Consider the following 22,143-nt stretch of genomic DNA (forward strand, 5'->3'; position numbering starts at 1 on the left):
CCTGCTGAGCAAAGAATGTGCACATTTTCGTTCATTTAGTCAGTCAGATGTTTTCTTGAGGGCCGACTTTCTTCCTGTCCTAGGTGTTGGAGAGGCTGTTGTGGACAGACACAAGGTGGACACAAGGTTGCACTGCTCTGCGAAGCTCACCTTAAACAATGCACGCACCTCCTGGTCCTCATTCTCCAGCGCCCAGAGCCGCCTCCTGGCTGCTTCTTGCAAGGGGCCATTTACACACCTCCTGGAGCGGCTCTTCACACTGAAGGAGAGCGTCAGATCTTAAAGAGAACAGAGTGAGAAAGATCAGGATGGAAATGCAGAAACAGGGAAAAAAGAATTAGATAACCCCCAATGTTTCCCACGCCCAACCCCTAAATTGATGTTCTCATCAGAGATTACAAGTGATCTTAACAATTCCCTGAGCACATTCTTTAAACTTTCCTCCCCCAGAAGAAAAAAATGCTGAAGCCCAGAATGTTCTGGAATCACAGGAGTTGCTGCAGTTGGGTTGGTTATTTCTGTTTGTACAGAGTATATTCCTGCTCTGCCTGGCACTGAGGGAACAGTGCCACACAGAACCAGCTAGAACATATATTTCCTCCTGTGGATGATTTGTGAAAGTTTCCAAAGAATACTAATTTATCCATATTTATGGAAGTATATTTATATGTCAAATTTATCATATGTAATAGATATTAATACTACATGCACTATACATATACACATGCATTTCCTCTAACCTGCTTCTTACTGATTATGCATTTGTTGTTATCAGGGTAAGTGGCTAATATATTAAAGTCTATCTTTAATATCTTCAAAATGCACATTCATTCAATACTGTGAACAGAGGCTGTTTTAGGTGCTGAGATACAGCAGTAAACAAAATAGACAAGGTCCGGTTCTCATGGAGCTTGTATTCTTGGCAAGTAACCAATTCCATGAACACAGTAATTTCAGATGGAGAAAAGTGCTATGAATAAAAAAAAATGTTAATAGGGTAAAGAGACAGAGTGATGGAGCTGTTGGAGAGTGGATAGTGTTGCTGGGAAAGGCCACACTGAGGAGATTCATCTTATAACTGCACTTTGCCATGTGTCTTCTTCAGACAATAAGTAGCAATCGCATTAATAATTATCAAACACAATGAACCTTCTGACAGCAGCAACTAGATAGGCACAGAGGTCTGTCTTCTAGCCCTAACCTGCCAGGGATTTTGCAAATTCCTGAGCACATTACAGACGGCCCCTGTCATGCTGGCCTGAGAACACAGGCAGCCTGCATTTCTGTCTTCCTGTCTTTAACCAAGAAGTGGTGGAAATGCTGTGGCTGCAGGCCAGCTCTGATACGACATGCCCAGCTGACCTGACATCGGTGAGAGCTTTGGGTGGATGTTTGTTCCACTCCGTTCCTCCCTGGCCTGTGTTCTAATCTCATGCAAGCCCTCCATCTGCCGCAGTCCAGGTCCAATGATTGTCTGGTAGCCTCACTGACCACTGATCTCTAGGAGGAGGTAAAGCCCAGGGAGGAGGAGTCACACAGACGTGGACTTGAGGCTCAGCTCTGCCTTTGTTAACTGCACCACCCTCAGCAGTTAATTACCTCTTTACACTTGACTTTTCTAATTAATAAGATGGCTTTTAGAGTACTATCCCACAGGGTTTTTAAGAGGCTTACTAAATGAGATTATGTGCATAAAGCATTTTGTTCAGTGCTGGGTGCATACTAAATGTTCAATACACACGTGAGCATTAGCTTTTGCCCCTTGCAACCCCCCAGCCCAGTGCTCCAGCAGTTACTGCTGGTGGCCCCCATCTTGTTACAATGTAATTAACCTTGACACTAATTGATTCTGTGATTTCTGTTCACCAAACCTCCTGTCCTTTCAAAGCCTGATCTAAACTCCCCTCCAGAATCTTCCTGGGAAAAGCTCCTGATAAGTGACAGCCCCTTCAATGTGACCCTCCTTGCCATGTACTTGAATCCATGGTTATAGAACTTAAAAGACCTGGATTTAAAAAAGCAAACTGCTTTTGGATCTCAACCAATGAGAGCTGATACTCAGAGCAGCATCTCTGTGCCACTGTGGGATCCTACAGTGCCCTCTTTGGATAGGGGAATAAATCAAGTTCAGAGTCTCAGTGTGAAGTGCATTTTGTCATTTTTTTTAATCCTTCTGAAAACCGGTGGTTTAGTCATGATAATGTATCTGACTGATTCTGTCTGGGACTCTTCCTCATAAAGAAGAGGGTGGCAGTTGGAGCTGAATCTCCCCTTCTCACCCTATGACCTTCCTGGAAACAGCATCATGGCAGAAAATGCTGAAAGACGGACAAGTTCAGGATCAGGTGGTTAAGTTTCACCTACATGTACCCTTTGTTCACTTGCCTTCATGCACTGATAAGACAAAATGCTGACTCCACTGTGTTCATGAGACAACAGATGGTGGGTGATTCAGCTTTTTCAGGGATGGCCCAAGCTGTCAGACAGATAAGCAGACTGACGCACACCAAAAAACAGAGGGCAAGGTTTTTCTCATTGTCAACCAAGAAGTCTGACAGAATTTGAAATTGGGAAAAGAAAGAATCTGGCATGACATTACACTGTTTACATAGTGTATATCCCTCCAAACATTCATAATGCGAATCTTTTTTCACAAATCTCGATTTTGTATGCTGGATAAAAGTACATGTTTGGGAGGCAACGGAACACCCTGGTTACAAACAAGGACCAGGGATTGAATGCCTTTCTCATAACGTATTAACTGTGCAGCACTAGGGAAGTCACCTCCCGCTCTGAGTCCCTGTTTGCCACCTTTGCAATGCAGAGTGTGGTGCCACCTTCTAGAGGTGAGCATGTGAGGATGAGAAGTAGATGCAGGGATGACTTAGCATGTGCTTGGCATGTGATTTGCCCTCAAAAGTGGTCCCTGTTCCTGGATAACAGAAACTGTATCTTCTATAGCTTTATCCTCAGAGTTTCCAGTACAAGGTTCAGCCCAGGTGTAGCTCTTTCTCTGAGGATGGTTCTCTATTTGCCAGCTTCACTGAAGTCTCTTAAGGGGAACACTGTGAAAGATATGTACTGAGAAAAAGATTTTTTCCACTTTAATTTCAAAATCTTTTTCTCCTTCTGAAAGATTCAGACAGACATCCTTCTGCTCAGCCAATCTCACCCCACATACTCAACCCTTTATTCACTTATTTATTTAACCAACTCTGTATAACCAACTCTGTTTGTATTCTGTATACTACCAAAACTCTGTTTTGGTAGTATACAGAATACAAACATGACCCCCATGGACCTATTCAATTATTCATGTATTTATTTACCAAACATTTTCTGAGCACCAATTATGTACAAAAAACTCTTTTAGGTACTATGTAGAATACTTAATTATTCAAAAATTACCCCTGCCCTTCAGCACCTTAAAATCTATTTGATGATATACTTTATTTAATACAGCAAATATGTATGGAGCTCCTAATATGTGCCAGATTGTGAAGAACTCTGAGTGTTAGCTTGAGATGGCTTAGCTTAATCTTACAGGCAATGGAGAGCACTGGAAGATTTGTGAGCAAGTGAATATCATAGTCAAGGTCATGCTTACAAAGATGTATTTGATGGTGGTGCCTAGAAAGGATCAGAGGGAGGGAGTTTGCAGATGGGACTGATAAGGGGATTACTGTAATATTCTACATGGAAAATATTTTTTAACTAGGTTTTGTCTTTGGGGTTTAGATACCTGGAGTCATATTCTGTGGCAGGAAACATTTTTCCTTGTTTTCAGATGAGGATATAATCTCAGTGGATATGGCTGGATCCTTGGAAGAAGTTTCTTTACCTGGATGAGATCAAATGAAAGATCATTTGCGAGAGTATAAGAAAGCTATAAGCAAGGATTGCAAGTTTTTATCAAGTGATCATTATTTTCTCCAAGGCTGGTGGACTAGAAGAACTCTAATTGTTATCACCATTGCCTAATAATTATTTAGTATTCAACTAAAGCATACTATCTCAATCCTACAGCAGCCTGAGTGTCCCCACTTTATTAAAAAAAAAAATTTCCCACCTACAGGTCAGACTGAGTCCCATGGCCTAGTATACTGAACGTGTTCAATATATGCTGAGCCTACAAGGTCATTATAGATCTGACTACAGCAAGGTGGATAACAGAAGTGCTGGAGCAGAGCAAGTGAGAATAGCATCATAAGAGAGGTGGCTGGGGCATGGCTGTAATGGCCCTGAAATGTATGATTGTCCCCAGACTGCCCTTCCGTCTGCCCACTATACAGAGTCCTGTATGGGACTTCTTTCCTCCCCAGCTCTCTAAAGTGTTCCTGTCTTTGCAGCTGTAAAATTGGAGTGAAAAGGAGAGGAAAGAAAATCATAGCATTAGACTAAGGTTAAGGAGGAGGCTATTTTGATGGCATGGGGTTGAAAAGAAAAGAAGAGTACAGCTATAAAGCACAAGGCAGCAGGTAAAAATGAATAAAAGGGAAATTCAGGGCTTCCCTGGTGGCGCAGTGGTTGAGTCCGCCTGCCGATGCAGGGGACACGGCTTCGTGCCCCGGTCCGGGAAGATCCCACATGCCGCAGAGTGGCTGGGCCTGTAAGCCATGGCCACTGAGCCTGCGCGTCTGGAGCCTGTGCTCCGCAACGGGTGAGGCCACAGCAGTGAGAGGCCCGCAAACCGCGAAAAAAAAAAAAGGGAAATTCACAAGTATTGATATGGGATGTGGGCCTCCTTCATGGTATCCTCAAAATACAACAAGAGAACTCAAGTCCTAACACAGTACTGTTGGTTACTCTGTTCTTTTGAACACGACACTGCTCAAGGACTCCACCATGGGGTCGGAAGATTATAAGCATTATCTGATACTGGAAATAGGGATTAGGAATCTTGGCTCAACCACCATTTGTCAGTCATTCATCTAATCCATCCAGCTTCTTCAATTGTAAAATGTTGGTGGATCAAACTCAAGCAGACCTACCACGTTTGCATTCTGGACCTGTGTTTCTGTTGATGCAGCCCAAGAGTGATAAGAGATGAAGTAATTGCACTCCATCCAATCACTGCTGGTTAATGCTGAACCCAAATCCTCAAATTGCTGCCAGAAGTCTTTGCCTTCTTCTGTGCCTATACAGTGGGACTTTGAGACCCGAGCTGAGGATCTTCCATGTCTATTCATAGCAGGAACAGTTAGCACTTTTTTGGGTAATGAACAGGGAATGAAATGGATTTTGGCTTGAATGGGCTGAAGGACAGGCCCATTAGCTCACAGCTCTTCATCTATCATATCTTGTTAGGGGTCAGTGCTGAAAGTTAGGCAGCTTAGCTAGAAAGCTGGCAGTAATGAGTCATAGTCTAGCAGGATCATTTTGTCATTCTGCCTCCAGGAACCAAAAGTAACTATAGCAAAAAGGCTCTGGCTTGGGAATCATGAGATATAAGTTTGCACAAATCAGATTCTCTGATACATTAGTCAGGTAACATTGGTCAAGATATTTCATCCATCCATTTTTTGGGATTTCACATTTCCCAATCATAAGTGAGGGCTTGATCTAAATTAGCGCTTCTCAACCCTGGCTGCCTATTCAAATCCCCCAGGATGCTTTTAAAAAATATCAGTGCCTAGGCCTCATCTCCAGAAATGCTGATTTACATCGTTCATAGTGCTGCCCAGTCATGGGTATTTTTCTTTTTTACTTCCCCCTCCCCTGAAGAGCGGCACGTGGCCTCACGGCTGGGCCAGCCCACCACTCACCGGAAGGCGAGGGATTCTGCCCACACACGGTGCGGGGGCTACTGTGAGCCTTGGAGGGGCAGCGGCAGGGTGGTACGGCGCCCCAACGCTCCCTCTCAGATCGCTAGAGAAGGCTTTCCCACCCAGGGCGTGTCGTGCCCCAGTCCCCCACCCATCGTCTCCCCATCAGGCCCACGGATGCACTTCGGGAGATGCCAGTTCTCGGCTGGGCGGGGCGGGGGGCGGTCTGCGGTTGGGTAAGCATGGGGTCAACATGAGCATTCATGGTCAGGGGCGGGCAACGCCTGCGAAGCCTCAGGCTCCTGCGTTTGCCTAACCAGGGGGCTTGCCTGAACCCCCCTTCGCATCACCCAGCCCGTCACGATAGCTCACACTCCCGCGCGCAACCCCGGCGAAGGGGGAACACACGGCCAAGTCAGTCCCCCTGCACATATGAGGACGACCCCCACAAGGCACCTGCCCCTACGAGGGACACCGGCGTGCCTTCCTTATCACCTGGACTCCCCAAGAGAGCTGCTCACCAGACTCACCACCACAGGGGGAACCCGAGGGGCTCGCTGAGAACCGGAAGCGATGCCACCTGAGGGACGCCTGGAGCCAGCCAGAGGGTGCACTGCAGGGAGTAGGCGGGACGCTCACGCACCGACGAGGGCGCGTGGTGAGCTGTGGGACGCCTCGCGAGACCCTCCGAGAAGGCGAGGCTAGAGTGCCGGCTGCGTGAGCGGACCCGGTCCGCCCGGCGCCCGCCGTGAGGCAGAGGGCAGGAGGCAGAGGGCAGGAGACCGAGGTCCAGCGGGGATTCCGCACCTCTGTCTTACACACACCACCAGCAGGCGGGGAGGAGAGGCAAGGGGCCGGGGCCGAACGAGAAGAGAGGACCTGTTCGCCCTGAACGTCCGTCCCTCATCAGTTGGGCCCGGCCGGGAAGAGCTAGACATCACCACATCGATACAGGTATTTTTCTTAAGTTCCCCAAATGATTCTGATTTAAGCCAGTATTAAGAACCATACATCTGGTGGGATGAATTGGGAGATTGGGATTGACATGCCTGTTCGCCATGAACGTCCGTCCCTCATCAGTTGGGCCCGGCCGGGAAGAGCTAGACATCACCACATCGATACAGGTATTTTTCTTAAGTTCCCCAAATGATTCTGATTTAAGCCAGTATTAAGAACCATACATCTGGTGGGATGAATTGGGAGATTGGGATTGACATGTATACACTGATGTGTATACAATGGATGACTAATCAGAGCCTGCTGTATAAAAAATAAATAAAATAAAATTCAAAATAAAAACCATACATCTACATAAAGTTTTCACACTTTAATGACTGTATGAATCACCTGGGGCTATTGATAAATTGCAGATTCTGCCTCAGTAGATGGAAGCCTGAGGTTCTTCATTTCTAATGTGCTCCCAGGTGACCATCCTGCTGGTCCCAGGATCACACTTGGAGTGGCAGCCTGCTTCCTTACACTAGGACAGAGTTTGAAAACTGGTATACCAGAGGCCACAGGCCACAGAAAACCCACATTTTTCTTTTCTTTTTTTCCCCCTGCACAGTGAATTTTTTTTTTTAAACAGGAGAAAACATAGATATTTTATTTAACGTACATTTTATATAATGTGAAAGTCCACATGAGGAAATGAAGATCTAAAGAAGGGGAAAAACCTAAAGGATTTTATACTAGGTTGAACAAACACAGGCAACTGAGGACAAGTAACTAAAATATTGGGAGAGGCTAAAGGAATTTAAGAATTATTTTAACAAGCTGTTGGGGGTTTTTTTTTTTTTTAACATCTTTATTGGAGTACAATTGCTTTACAATGGTGCGTTAGTTTCTGCTACCGCACAGTGAATTTTTAAGGTTTAAATTGCTCTACATCATTTAGAAATCAGGATGTTTTACATAACCCAGATGCTTGGCTTTGCTTTGAAAACTGGAAGAACTATGGTCTGGGACCCTCATTCTTATCTGGCAACAGTCAGCTGGGACTGAGCGGTCGCTGCCACCACTATGGGGCATTTGTCCTCTGGCTCTCATGGTCCCCAAACTGCCAGCTCACGTATTTATACCCAGCCCTGGCAAACTTTGTGCATCTGTCCCTGTTGTAAGGCTCCATGAGAAGAGACAATGGCCTGAGGACCATGAGGGCCTGTGGCATGAGCCTACCTTGAAGAAGGAAGTTCACGATGGTGACCCTGGTTTGGGGGAGAGGGTAGGGCGCACAGCTCTTAAAGGACATGTGAGGTTTAGAGCAGAAAATTGCAGTTTTGCAGAATGTGATTTGTGGATAGTCTGCATCAGAATTATTTAGTTGCTTGTTTTTTAAAAGATACCTGTACCAAAAAATCTTGGAGTAAGAGTTAGAAGAGTATCTGCATGACTTGGGGTAGCCAGCAATTTTCTAGACAGAGTGGAAAAAGTACTACCCACAAAAGAAATAATGGATAGATTGGAATACGGTAAGTGCCCTACATATGAACCTTCAAGTTGTGAACTTTCAAAGATGCGAACGTGCCCAGAGAAAGTACGAAGAGAGACAAGAGGAAGAAGAAGTAACTGAAGAACCAAAGAGTTTCACAATGCAGGAAATGGCAAGGGGCTTTTCTTTATTTGAGGAGGCACTGTTAGTTTTTGAGGCACAGGCCCCGAACGTAGAACAGTACATGAAGTTTGCAGCAGCTCTTTAGAATGCAATCCAGTGGTACCGTGTCTTCTAGGATGAGAAAGGAAGAGCTACTACCCAGACGTCACTGGATCATTTTTTCAAGAGGGTAGATAGAATTGAACCCAGCAAGGAACCAGAAGCTGTGCCATCAACGTCAGGTGTGGGTGAAATTGCAGCTTGCCTTCTGTCTCCTATTGCTGACGATCCTTCAGCTCTACTATCTCCTACCTCCTCCCTCTCCTCCAGTCAGTAACTCTTCTTGCCTGTTCGCTCGATGCCAGCCCCTGTATGCCAGCTGTTGTACGGTACTACTGTACTTTTCAAGGTACTGTACTGTAAGATTAAAAATGGTTTCTTTATTTTTTGTGTTTGTTTTTTATGTATTATTTTTGTGAAAAGTATTATTAACCTATAACAGTACAGTACTATATAGCTGATTGTGTTAGTTGGGTACCTAGGCTAACTTTGTTGGACTTACGAACAAATTACACTTACGAACTCGCTCTCAGGACAGAACTCATTCGTATGTAGGGGACTTACTGTACATTAAAAGCAAAAACTTCTGTTAGTCAAAAGATGTAATTAAGAGAGCGATAAAAGTGACAGAACAGAAGAAACTGTAGACAATATGTGTATTCATCAAAGAATTTAAATCCAGAATATATAAAGAATGCTAAAAATTTTAAGAAATAGATGGGTAACCCACTAGAAAAATGGGCAAAAGCCTTGAATAGGCATTTCACCAAAGATAATATCCAAACAGCCAGTAGGTTTACGAAAATTTTCTCAAGTTCATCAGGGAAATGAAAATTAAAACCACAGTGGAACACCTCTACACAGATTGGCAAAAATGAAAAAAACAGGTAAAGCCAAGTGTTTGTAAGGATACACAGCAACCAGAACTCTCATATACTGCAAGTGTGAGAATAAATTTTGAAAATTTTCACTTTGGAAAACTGTTTGACGGTATCACTTCAAGCTGAACATATGCGTAGGTACATATGCATAAGATTCAGCAGTTCCACTCCACTATTATCCCAAATAATACATACATGTCATCACAAGAATATATCTACTAAAATACTCAGAGCAGTAGTAATTCATAACAGCCCAAACCTGGCAACGACTCAAACGTCCATCTACACTAGAATGGTTAAGTAAATGATGACATATACAATTAAATACAATATACCAATGAGAAGTAATGAATTACAGCCACAGGAGGCAGCATAGTTAGATATATTCACCTTGTGAAAATTCACCAGCTGTGTACATATAGTTTCATGTACAATTCTGTATGAATGATAAATTTCAATAAAAAGATGAATTTTAATATTCCTGGAGCCTTCTCACTTACTCCCCTGAGAATATCTCAGGGATATTGTATTTTTACCTAGCACTTTGAGGATTTCTGATGTTCTCTATAGTGTGAGAATCTCTGGAGTAGAAAGAGCTAATTCACCAACTGTTTGGGGACCCATGAGCCAGAAGACAGCTTCTTGAGAAACAGTAAAGAATCTGGAATATCAAAGGGAGCTCTATAATGTGAAGAACAGTTAATAGTTGCACAGGGATTTACAGTTTACAGAGCTCTTTTAAACATGGAATTATATTTCAGCATGAAAGATTTGAAGACTTGAGCTGGGCCTTGAAAAAGAACCAGAGACCACAACAAGAAACTATCATATCAGGGAGTGGCCAAGATGGTGGAGTAGGAAGACCCTGAGCTCTGAGTAGGAAGACCCTGAGCTCACCTCCTCCCATGGGCACACCAAAATTACAATTATTTACAGAGCAGCTACTGATGAGAAAGACCAAAAGACTAGCAAAAAAGTCTTCTACAGCTAAAGATATAAAGAAGAAACAAGACACAGTAAGACAGGTAGGAGGAACACAGGCATGGTCTCTTCAAGTTCCATACCCCAATGTGGGCAGCCCACAAACAGGAGGATAATTACAATTGCAGAGGTTCTTCCCAAGGAGTAAGGGGTCCAAGCTCACACTGGACTCCCCAGCCCAGGGGTCCTGCACCAGAAAGCAAACGCCCAGAACATTTGGCTTTGAAGGCCAGTGGGGCTTATTTTCAGGAGTCCCAGAGGGCTGAAGGAAATAGAGGCTCCACTCTTAAAGGGAACACATGAAATCTCACATTCTCTGGGACCCAGGAAAGAGGCTACCGCTTGAAAGGAGCCTGAGTCAGACCTACCTGATTATCTTGGAGAGCCTCCCGGAGAGGTAGGAGGCAACTGGAACTCACCATGGGGACATGGACAATGGGGACAGACATTTTTGCAATCTTGTTCTATCGTGAGGACACTGGTACTGGCAAGCACCATTTTGGAATTTCCCTCTAGCTTATTAGTGCTGGACCTGGCCCCACCAGCAGCCTGTCAGTACCAGTACTGTGATGTCTCAGGCCATGCAACAGGCCAGGCAAGGACACAGCCCCACTCACTGGCAGGCTGGCTGCCTTAAGACCCCCTGAGCTCATAGCCACCCCAGGACCTGGCCCTATCTACCACAGGGCTGACTCCAGCTCCAGGATCCCCAGGCCCTGCAGCCAGAGACCCTAGGACCCAGCTCTGCCCACCAGTGGTCCAGCACTAGCCCCAGGACCCAACCTTACCAACCCATGGGCAAGTACCAGCCCTGGGATCCCCTGGGCTCTGACCATACCCACCACCTGGCAGACATCAACCACAGCACCACTATAGCCCTGCAGCCTGCCATGTCAGGACCCAGCCCACCCACTAGCAGGTCAGCACCAGGCCCAGGACCCCATGGGACCCAGCCTTGCCCATCAGCAGGCCAGCACCAGCTCTGGGACAACTTGGGCCCCACAGACAGCTGCTCTGGGATCAGGCCTCATCCACCAGAAGGTCAACACCAGCACTGGGACCCTCCAGGCCATGGCCCCACCATCTAGCAGGCTGACACCAGCTCTGAAACACCTTGGGCCCCTCAGCCAGCCATCAGAGGACCGAGCCCTTCTCACCAGTAGGCCAACACTAGCTTAGGGACACCCCAGATCCTGCAGTCAGCAATGTAAGGAACCAACCCTGCTCAACAGCAGGCTAACAATAGATCCAGGACCCCTGACCCTGCAATCACCCACCCAGAACCCAGCTCCACCCACCAGCACTAGCCCCAGCGGTGCTGGGGCTCCACAGCCAGCTGCCTCAGATTACCCAGCCATGCCTACCAGTGACCTGGCAACCAACCAGACTGGGGGCCAGCCATACCTACCAGACTACACCAGTAGTCAGCCTGCCACAACAGAAGGACCCATGCAACCCATATAGGGGGCACCCCTAGATTATATAGCTCTGGTGACCAGAAAGGAGTCCACTGCTGGGACACATAGGACATCTCCTACAAAAGGCCACTACTACAAGGTTGGGAAATGTAGCAGACTACACAGTAGTCAGCCTGCCACAACAGAAGGACCCATGCAACCCATATAGGGGGCACCCCTAGATTATATAGCTCTGGTGACCAGAAAGGAGTCCACTGCTGGGACACATAGGACATCTCCTACAAAAGGCCACTACTACAAGGTTGGGAAATGTAGTTAACCTATCAAATGCACAGAATTTTTTTTTTTTTTTTTTTACGGTATGCGGGCCTTTCACTGTTGTGGCCTCTCCCGTTGCGGAGCACAGGCTCCGGATGCGCAGGCTCAGCGGCCATGGCTCACAAGCCCAGCCACTCCGCAGCATGTGGGATCTTCCCGGACCGGGGCATGAACCTGTGTCCCCTGCATTGGCAGGTGGACTCTCAACCACTGCGCCACCAGGGAAGCCCTGCATAGAATTAAAAAAAAAAAAAACAAATTAGGCAAAATGAGGCAACAGAAGAATATATTCCAAATGAAGGAACAAGATAAAACTCCAGAAGAAGAACTAAGTGAAGTGGAGATAAGCAATCTACTAATAAAGTGTTCAAGGTAAGGATCATAAAGATGTTCAAGAACTCCGGAGAAAATTGGATGAACAGAGTGAGAAGTTAGAAGTTTTTAACGAAGAGTTAGAAAATATAAAGAACCAAACAGAGATGAAGAATACAATAACTGATATAAAAAATACACTGGAAGGAATCAACAGTGGATTATATGACATAGAGGAAGAGATCAGTGAGCTGGAAGGCAGAGTAGTGGAAATCACTCAAGCTGAAAAGAAAAAGGAATGAAAATTAATGAAGACAGTTTAAGAGACCTCTAGGACAACATCAAGCATCCTAACATTCATGTTAAAGGGGTCCCAGAAGGAGAAGAGAGAGAGAGAAAGGAGCAGGGAACATAATAGCTGAAACCTTTTTAACCTGGGAAAGCAAACAGACATCTAGGTCCAGGAATCACAGAGAGTCCCAGACAGAATCAACCCAAAGAGAACCACACCAAGACATATTGTAATTAAAATGTTGGAAATCACAGATAAAGGGAGAATATGTTAAAAGGGCAAGAGAAAAACAACAAATTACTTATAAGGAAAGTCCCATAAGGCTATCAACTGACTTTTCAGCAGAAACTCTGCAGGTCAGAAGGGACTGGAACAATACATTTAAAGTGATGAAAACGAAAAACCTGCAACCAAGAATACTCAACCTGGGAAGGCTTTCATTCAGATTTGATGGAGAGATCAGAAGTTTTACAGACAAAAGCTAAAAGAGTTCAGCACCACCAAGCTTTACAAGAAATTTTAAAGAGAATTCTCCAAGAAAACAAGAAAAGGCCACAACTAGAAACATGAAAATTACGAAAGAAAAAAGCTCATTAGTAAAGGCAAACATGCAGTAAAAGTAGTAACTCAACTACATATAAAGCTAGTAGGAAGGTTAAAAGAAAAACGTAGTAAAATCATCTGTAGCCACAATAAGTAAAGAATACACAGTACAAAAGTTATATGTGTGTGTGTGTGTGTGTGTGTGTGTATAAATGCCTTACGGTAACCATAAACCAAAAATCTACAGTAGATACACACACAAAAAAGAGATACAAACACAAACATAGCACTAAAGATAGTCATCAAATCACAAGAGAAAGGAACAAAAGAAGAAGAAAGAAACAAAAAAGAACTCCAAAAACAACTAACAAAATGGCAATAAGTTTATACCTATCAATAATTACTTTAAATGTAAATAGACTGAATGCTCCAATCAAAAGACATAGAGTAGCTGAATGGATACAAAAACAAGACCCATACATATATGCTGCCTACAGGAGATTCACTTCAGATCTAAAAACACATACAGACTGAAAATGAGGGAATGGAAAAAGATATTCCATACAAATGGAAATGAAAAAGAAGCCACAGTAGCAAAAATTTATATCAGACAAAATAGACTTCAGAAAACAAAGACAGTAACAAGAGACAAAGAAAGGCACTACATAATTATCAAGGGATCAATCCAACAGGAGATATAAAAATTTTAAATTTATATGCATCTGACAGTGGAGCACCTAAATACATAAAGCAAGTATTAACAGACATAAAGGGAGAAATTGACAGTAACCCAATATTACTAGGGGACTTTGACACCCCACTTATATCAATAATAGACAAATCATCTAGACAAAATCAGTACAGAATACTGGGCTTAAATGACACATTAGACCAGATGAACTTAATAGGTTTATATAGAACAGTCCATCCAAAATCAGCAGAATACACATTCTTTTCAAGTACACATGGAACATTCTCTAGGATAGATCACATGCTAGGCCACAAAACAAGTCTCAGGAAATTTATGAAAATTGAAATTCTATCAAGCATCTTCTCTGACCACAACACTGTAAGACTAGAAATCAACTACAAGAAAGAAAAAACTGAAAGAAAAAACTGCAAAGAGCACAAACACATGGAGGCTAAACAATATGCTACTAAACAACCAGTGATCACTGAAGAACAAAAACTATCTGGAGACAAATGAAAACTAAAACACAATGATCCAAAATCTATGGGACACAGATAAAGCAGTTCTAGGAGGCAAGATTATAGCAATACAAGCCTACCTTGAGAAACAAGAAAAATCACAAACAACCTAGCCTTATACCTAAAGGAACTAGAAAAAGAAGAGCAAACACAACCCAAAATTAGTAGAAGGAAAGAAATCATAAAGATCAAAGCAGAAATGAATGAAATAGAAACTGAAAAAACAATAAACTAAGAGCTTGTTCTTTGAAAAAATAAACAAAATTGATAAACCTTTAGCCAGATTCATCAAGAAAAAAAGAGAGAGGGCCCAAATCACAAGGAAAAATTTTTTTTCCTTTTCTTTAATTTTATATTTGTTGGAAATGATGGATGTCCACTAAACTTACTGTGGTAATCACTTCTTGATGTATGTAGTTCAAATCATCATGCTGTACACCTTAAATTTATACAGTGCTGAATGTCAATTACATCTCAATAAAACTGGAAAAAAAACTATCATATAGAATAAAGTACTTTAGGAAAAATATATGATTTTTTTAAAATGACAAAGGAAATAAACCAAAAGGCCCATGATAGATATTGCTGGGTCACTTTTAACCATTTTTTTCTGTACTTTTGTCTACTTTCCAAATATTCTGTAATGGATATGCTTTGTTTTCTAAAAATGGAGGCAGGTAGAGAAGTGGCTAGGAAAAAAATCTGCAATCAGGTAGTTCTGGACTCAATCCCTGACTTCCTCATTAGCGATGTGACCCATGTAAACCTAGTCTGTGTCATTCAGATGGGGCTGACTCCATCCGTAGCTCCAAAAGTGGACACGTGACTCAAGCGTAAGCCAGTCAGGTTATGCTGTACCATGGCCAGGTGACCAAAGTTAAGCCAGTGAGAACTGGTCCTAGGACTCTCCTTAGACCTCTTCAGGAAAAGATTCCTTTCCACTGCTGCACTTGAAGCTGTGAATATGACAGTCTGGAGCTATGGGGCCCACTACAGGGAGAAAGTTTGCCTGAGGTTGAGGCCAACCCAGTACAAACAGAGCTTAGGAAAGATAATGTCCAGATAATATCATTTGAATATTTTGACCCAGACATACCTGAAACAAACAACCCCTGAACTTTTTATTTATGAATCAATAAATTACTTTCTGGAAGCTAGTTTTATTTTTATTGTTATTATTGCTTAGAGAAAGTTACTAACACTCAATTCAAAAAGCACAGAGATTTATTTAAAAACTGCCAAACTAGACCTAAATAGATCTTTCTCCAAAGAAGACATACAGATTGCCAACAAACACATGAAAGGATGCTCAACATCACTAATCATTAGAGAAATGCAAATCAAAACCACAATGAGATATCACCTCACACTGGTCAGAATGGCCATCACCAAAAAATCTACAAATAATGAATGCTGGAGAGGGTGTGGAGAAAAGGGAACCCTCTTGCACCATTGGTGGGAATGTAAATTGATAGAGCCACTATGGAGAACAGTAAAGAGGTTCCTTAAAAAACCAAAAAGTGAACTACCATATGACCCAGCAACACCACTACTGGGCATATACCCCGAGAAAACCATAATTCCAAAAGAGACATGTACCACAATGTTCATTGCAGCCCTATTTACAATAGCCAGGACATGAAACCAACCTAAGTGTCCATCGACAGAGGAATGGATAAAGAAGATGTGGCACATATATACAATGGAATATTACTCAGCCATAAAAAGAAATGAAATCGAGTTATTTGTAGTGAGGTGGATGAAGCTAGAGTCTGCATACAGAGTGAAGTAAGTCAGAAAGAGAAAAACAAATACTGTATGCTAACACATATATATGGAATCTAAAAAAAAAAAGGTTCTGATGAACCTAGGGGCAGGACAGGAATAAAGACGCAGACATAGAGAATGGACTTGAGGACATGGGGAGGGGGAAGGGTAAGCTGGGACGAAGTGAGAGAGTAGCATTGACATATACACACTACCAAATGGAAAATAGATAGCTAGTGGGAAGAAGCTGCATAGCACAGGGAGATCAGCTCGGTGCTTTGTGACCACCTAGGGGGTGGGATAGGGAGGGTGGGAGGGAGATGCAAGAGGGAGGGGATATGGGAATATATGTATACATATAGCTGAGTCACTTTGTTATACAACAGAAACTAAGACAACATTGTAAAGTAATTATACTCGAATAAAGATATCAAAAAAATAAAATAAAATTGACTTTGGCACAGAAAAAAAAAAAACCTGCCAAACTGCTTTCCAAAATGGCTGTACCATTTTGCATTTTCATCAGCAATGTGTGAAAGTTCCTGTTGCTCCACATTCACATCAACACTTGAGAGTATCAGTCTTCTTAAGTGTAGCCATTCTAGTAGGTTTGCAGTTTTATCTCATTGTTTCAATTTATACTTCCCTAATAACTAATGATGTTGAATATTTTTTCACATGCTTATTTTCCATCCCTGTATTTTCTGAATGAAAGTGTCTGTACATTTTAATTGGGTTGTTTACCTTCTCATTACTGAGTTATAAGATTTTTTTAAAATATTCTGGATACAAGTGTCAGATATGTGGTTTACAAGTATTATCCCCCAGTCTATGGCTTCCTCTTTATTTTGTTGGTCGATTCATATAGGTGGTAGAAAAGCAGGATTACTGGTAAAGAGCTCAGCAGGATAGGGGTGAATGAACTTTGCATGCACATGAGCTGACAGAGGACATACTGGAGAGGTGAGTGGTCATGGGGCTAAAATTGATAAATATGGTAGAGTCAGGATAGGGAGAGCATTTTAAGGAAGGCAGAGGAATTTAGATTGGATATAGCAAGCAATATGGAGCTATGAAACATTCCCGTGCATAGGCGTGGCAAAACAAAAGTGGAAATTCTACCTGGGATAGCACAGGAAGGACAGAGAGAGGCAAGGAGGAGAAGCAAGGAGGATAGCTGAAAAATTGTATGGCAGTCCACGGGTGTGAGTGTGAGAATATGGACTATGATCTTGGCAAATAAGAAGTCAGGGAATAAAGTGAATTACACTATATTTTAAAGTTAGAAAAGGGAAGGCATCTTGACATTTTAAATATGAGAGATAAAGATGAGGAGAGGCAATAATTACAGAAAACAAATATTTGAAGGGAATAAAAGACCGTTGAGTTCCACTCCTAATTTTACTGTTGAGAAACTAAGGCCCCAGAGAGGAGTAATGATTTTACTGGGGTCACACAGCAAGTCAGCAATAGAGTCAGAGGCCATCCAGATCACTGGGTGCAGACCTTGCCAGTTCCACTACATAAACCCAACCTCAGAATACAGAGATCTATGGTTTCCAACTTGGGAAATATTTCACTCACAGAAACTTGCTGGAAATGAGAATTCACTCCTATTTCTCCTCTCTCAGTCTCTCCTTGATCCCACCCATTCACCACCACTCCCAACTTTAAGAAGATAACTAAACAGTAAACATTTCCCTGCATTCTTTTCTTCTCCACCCACATTTTTTTTTCTTTGACCTGACAAGCATACAACCAGCAATTTTTATGATGTAAACCCACATTGTCCTTGTTGGAACAAATACCAAATTAGAATTACAGCTACATTTATCTACATGAATATATCTTAGATCATAATGTTGAGCAAAAAAAAAAAAGCAGTTTGCATAATGATATAATTTTAAGTTTAAAAATCTTCAAAATAAATTCTTTGCAATGATACGAGTACACAAATATGTAATAAAAGCACAAAACCACTGAATTCATGAATGTGATTAATTTGGGGAAGGGAGAGTAGGTAGTGAGATTGGGAAGAACTACCAGGGGACCCTAATTGTATCTGTAATCTTTTATTTTTTCAAAAAGTAAAAGAAAGAAAGAAAGAAGTTCTGAAGCTAATATGACAAAAAGTAGAAATTTGCATATTGTTCTCATAGTCTCTACTATCAGTATGTTCAAAGCACCTCACGAGTTTTTTAAAGCTCAAATGTGAAGCATCGTTTACTATTGTCAGCATTCACCCCCCCATCTCTTATAATTTTACTGATGATTCATATTTACCAAAAAAGTTGAAAGGAAAGTTACAAACAACAGCGATCAATGTAGGTAAATGTATCTCTCCCACATCCTCTGTTTAAGGGTGTAAGTCTGCCAGATGTCTTCAGGATAGTGTTGAAAGATAAGGGGGCAGTGCTAGAAGCTTTTAGACCAACAAATCTTGACATGACTTGCTCTGTGATCCTAAGTGAGCAGCTGTAGTTTAACAGTGGCAAGAATTTCCAGGGGTCCAGAAGCCAGAAATAATGGCAGTTACTGGAAACCCATCCCCTGCCCACATGCAATCAGGAGATTTATGTGAGTAAGTAAGAAACATCACGGAAACAGATGCTGCAGGCTGAGTCCATGTATGAGAATGCAGCACACCTGGGGGGTGTCAGGGACAATGTTTGTCATTGTGTCACACCAAGGCAAACCAGCTGGGCAGCTGTTCGGGGCTTAGTACTGTCAAGCCTTCTTTCCTGTCTCCCTAACCCCTGAGGACTGTTGGTCCTCACTGTTTACTCCCACTGAAACAGACACAATGACTGAAGCAGCCAAAGAAGCAGGAGCACAGACTCCTACTCCAGTAGAGTAAGGAATAGGAAGAAGGAATGTGGGAGTGGTCCCTATTAGCTATCAATAAAACAGCCCACAATTACTGAGGGTTTATCAGAAGCCAGACACTGTGCTAAATCCATGAGATGAATTATCTGATTTAATCTTCAGGAAAGCTCCGTGTGATAGATACTATCATTAGATTCATTTTACAGACAGGAAAACTGAGGTTCGAAGAATATGAGACTTGCCCAAAGTCACACACTATTAGGTCACCCCAGCATGTGTCTCATACTTTGTTCCATTTCTCTAGGATAAATAGGGGGAACCTAGAAGGGGATGTTTACAACAACTGGCCTCAGACCTATAACACCATATCATCCTCCCTAGGGAAATCCCCTGACAAGTACAGAAAACAGTTTGGGGAGATGGCATGAAAAGCCTCAGTTAGAAATAAATATCAGGCTGACTCCTGGTGAAAAAGTGAATCCAGGATGCCAACCATTTCGACGGCAAAAATCTGGTGAAACAATAAGATAACTGAATGATAGTATTATAAGAACTTTGAGGATGTTTTCTTCAATGTTGGTTGGTTGGTTGGTTGGTTGGTTGGTTGGTTGGTTGGTTGGTTTTGAGCTGCAGAATTCTTTTACATGAAATCTTGGGTTGAACAACAGGATGTCAAACAGGAGCAGAGCTGCTCCAGCTGAAGCTGGTGTCAGAAACTAGGAGCAGAGCTCCCTAAGATACCTTCAGAGGCTGAGTTAACCCCCTCGTTTTATAGATGAGAAAAGGGAAGCCTAGAGAGAGAGCATGATATGCCAGGGTCATAGAGATGTGATTAATGTGCCTTGTTTTATTTATTGTGCTTAATTAACTGTGTGCCAGGTTGTTTTAACTGTTTCACATGTAGACTTAATCCCTACCACAACCCTGTGAGGAAGGCATAATTATATCATAAAATCTACAGGTGAGGAAACTGAAACACAGAAAGGTTAAATAAATTGCTCAAGCCAAATCAAAGAACTAAGATCAAATCCAGACACTCTGGCCTCAAAGGCCAGGTGATTAACTGTGAGGATGCCTGCCTAAGAGGAAGTAGACTGAGTCAGATCTAGAACCCAGGTCCCTGCCTTACAGACCGGTGGTCCTTCATGTTCCCACAGCCCCCATGCAATGTCTGCTCCCATGGGGTGCAATGACAACAGGATTTAGGGGGAGGGTCTGAAAAGTATATACATCTTAGAAATCTGGAGAATCTTTCTTCCAGATTTGTTTCCTAGCTGAAGGTCATGCCTTTGTGCCAAGGGCATTTGGTTGCTTATAAAGTCTAGGGTGGCTTAGTCTGGGAGCCTTTCCCTGATGGAGGTACCAAGGTGCCTAGGCTGAGACTTCAAGCAGAGGAAGCAGAACGTGGCTGCTTCAGATTCGCTTTAGGAACCTCTAGTGCCTTCCATGTTGTCGAGCCCAGGTCACAAGACTACAGGGGGAAGTCATCTCTCAGAGAGTAGAAGGCCGTAGCCAGAGGTTCTCCTGGGCTCCCCCTCCAAGGAAACATGGCAGTGCTCCAGGAAGATACGGAATCCTAACAAGGGTTGGGAATGATTTCTTGGTGTGATGCTCTTCTGTCTCCCAAGCAAGTCCTCCCTCAAAGCCACCACTCATCCTGATAAATGGCATACACGAGACCACAGGGCCTCACCTTGGTCTTGCTGTGAAAAGAAGCGAGGAGCTTGCATTAAGGTGACCAACAACCCCAGTTTGCCTCGGACTGTCCCGGTTTTAGCACTGAATGCATCCTGGGAAAGCCCTGGGTCCCAGTGAAACTGGCAAGGTTGGTCACCCTGTGTCAAGTCTCAGATGACTTGACAATTCTTAGAGCAACAACTCTGTGACCTCAATTTGACGTAAAAAGAAAAAAAAAAAAAAAGAAAGAAAGAAAGAAAAATCACACCATAACAGGTAGGAGGCAGGAAACTGCCTGTTTTTCTCCAGTAACATTAACCCTGACAAAAATAGGGTTGAGTGGCTTAGGCCAAGTTTATGACCACTCCTGGGCCCCAGAGGAACTAACTGCCTGAGCTTTCTTCCTGAACTAGGGAATCTTGGGAAGAAAGGAAGGAAGGGCTTAGTCACACCCTGGGAATGGCAGCCAAAAGCAGCACTCTCTCCTCCTCCTAGAGCAAGCTCAAAGCCTCTTTCTTCAGGAAACGTAGATGCTTCCCAGGCTTCACTCCCTTTTCACAAAGCCAGAGTGACAGATACTAAGTGCGGAAGGGAGAAGAAGAAGCCAGAAAGTACAACCATCTCCCCATCTTTAGAAGAGTAGCTCCCCCAACCCAGCAGGTCCGTAAGCCTTCACTGAACCCACCACCTCAGCCAAGCCACAGGCCGGGGCCCCCCAGGAAACTCACCTGGCCCCCAGGACAGACTCGGCTCCCAAGGGATGCAGAAGCAGCCACCCATGTGTGCACCATCCTCCCCGGGCCAAGGCCCCTGGGAACACCAGCCAGAGGAGCACTGGGAGGGGACAGCCTCCCAGCGGTGTCCCTCCTCCCGCCTCCTCCCTGGCACACGAGGGATCAAGTCCCGCTCAATGCACAATGCAGTCTTTGATATCCTGGCTGCGGCAGCAGGCCCGGGGAGGATGGGAGGGGCAGCCCAGCCCTCAGGACCCGTAGTCCTTGCACTGTCAGGCCTCTGACTGGGGAGTAGAGCTCCTCCCTGCCTCTCTACAGATTGCTTCATGCCTATCAGGCTGTGGCACATTCCACACATTCTAGGATTGAGATACACAGTTTGGTTCTTATGGGGGTGGATGGGATGGGGGGCTGCGGGGGGAGGAGGAATCAAGGCTGCTGCTGTTCTTGCTCCCTCCCTGACTGGCTTGGCCCACACTAACTTGCTTGCTACTGGGAATGGGCTCCCCACCTAGCCTCTGTCTGCAAACACCTCCCTTGGCTATCTGGGTGAAGCTGGACCTGTGGGCGCAGCATCTTACCTCACCCCCAGCAGCATCAGTAAGCCAACGCCCAGCCCTGGCTCCCAAAGTCTTGGTCAGAAGGAATCCAGGAAACCTCCTGATGTAGCCCAGCATCTTACAGATAAGAGGATGGAGGACCAAGTATGTTAAGGCCACAAGTATGCACAAAAAATGGTCACACCAGACCAAACTCTTTTCCATTTT

The 22,143-nt window shown here is 43.7% G+C and overlaps 1 protein-coding gene across 1 annotated transcript in view; it reads right to left on the bottom strand.

Annotated features, from left to right (window-relative positions):
* Window positions 1–21,519, bottom strand: part of SH3TC2 (SH3 domain and tetratricopeptide repeats 2) — a 66,842-nt gene extending 45,323 nt beyond the window's left edge. The window contains exons 1-3 of the mRNA XM_007447490.1: window positions 21,371–21,519; window positions 3,743–3,841; window positions 151–278 (exon numbers count right to left, since the gene is read on the bottom strand). Coding sequence (XP_007447552.1) covers window positions 151–278; window positions 3,743–3,841; window positions 21,371–21,422 — 279 coding nt within the window. The 5' untranslated portion in view covers window positions 21,423–21,519. The remainder of the gene's footprint in view (window positions 1–150; window positions 279–3,742; window positions 3,842–21,370) is intronic.
* Window positions 21,520–22,143: the final 624 nt, after the last annotated feature.

Source organism: Lipotes vexillifer, unplaced genomic scaffold (genome assembly GCF_000442215.2).
Source record: "Lipotes vexillifer unplaced genomic scaffold, Lipotes_vexillifer_v1.1 scaffold1009, whole genome shotgun sequence".
Lineage (NCBI taxonomy): Eukaryota > Metazoa > Chordata > Mammalia > Artiodactyla > Lipotidae > Lipotes > Lipotes vexillifer.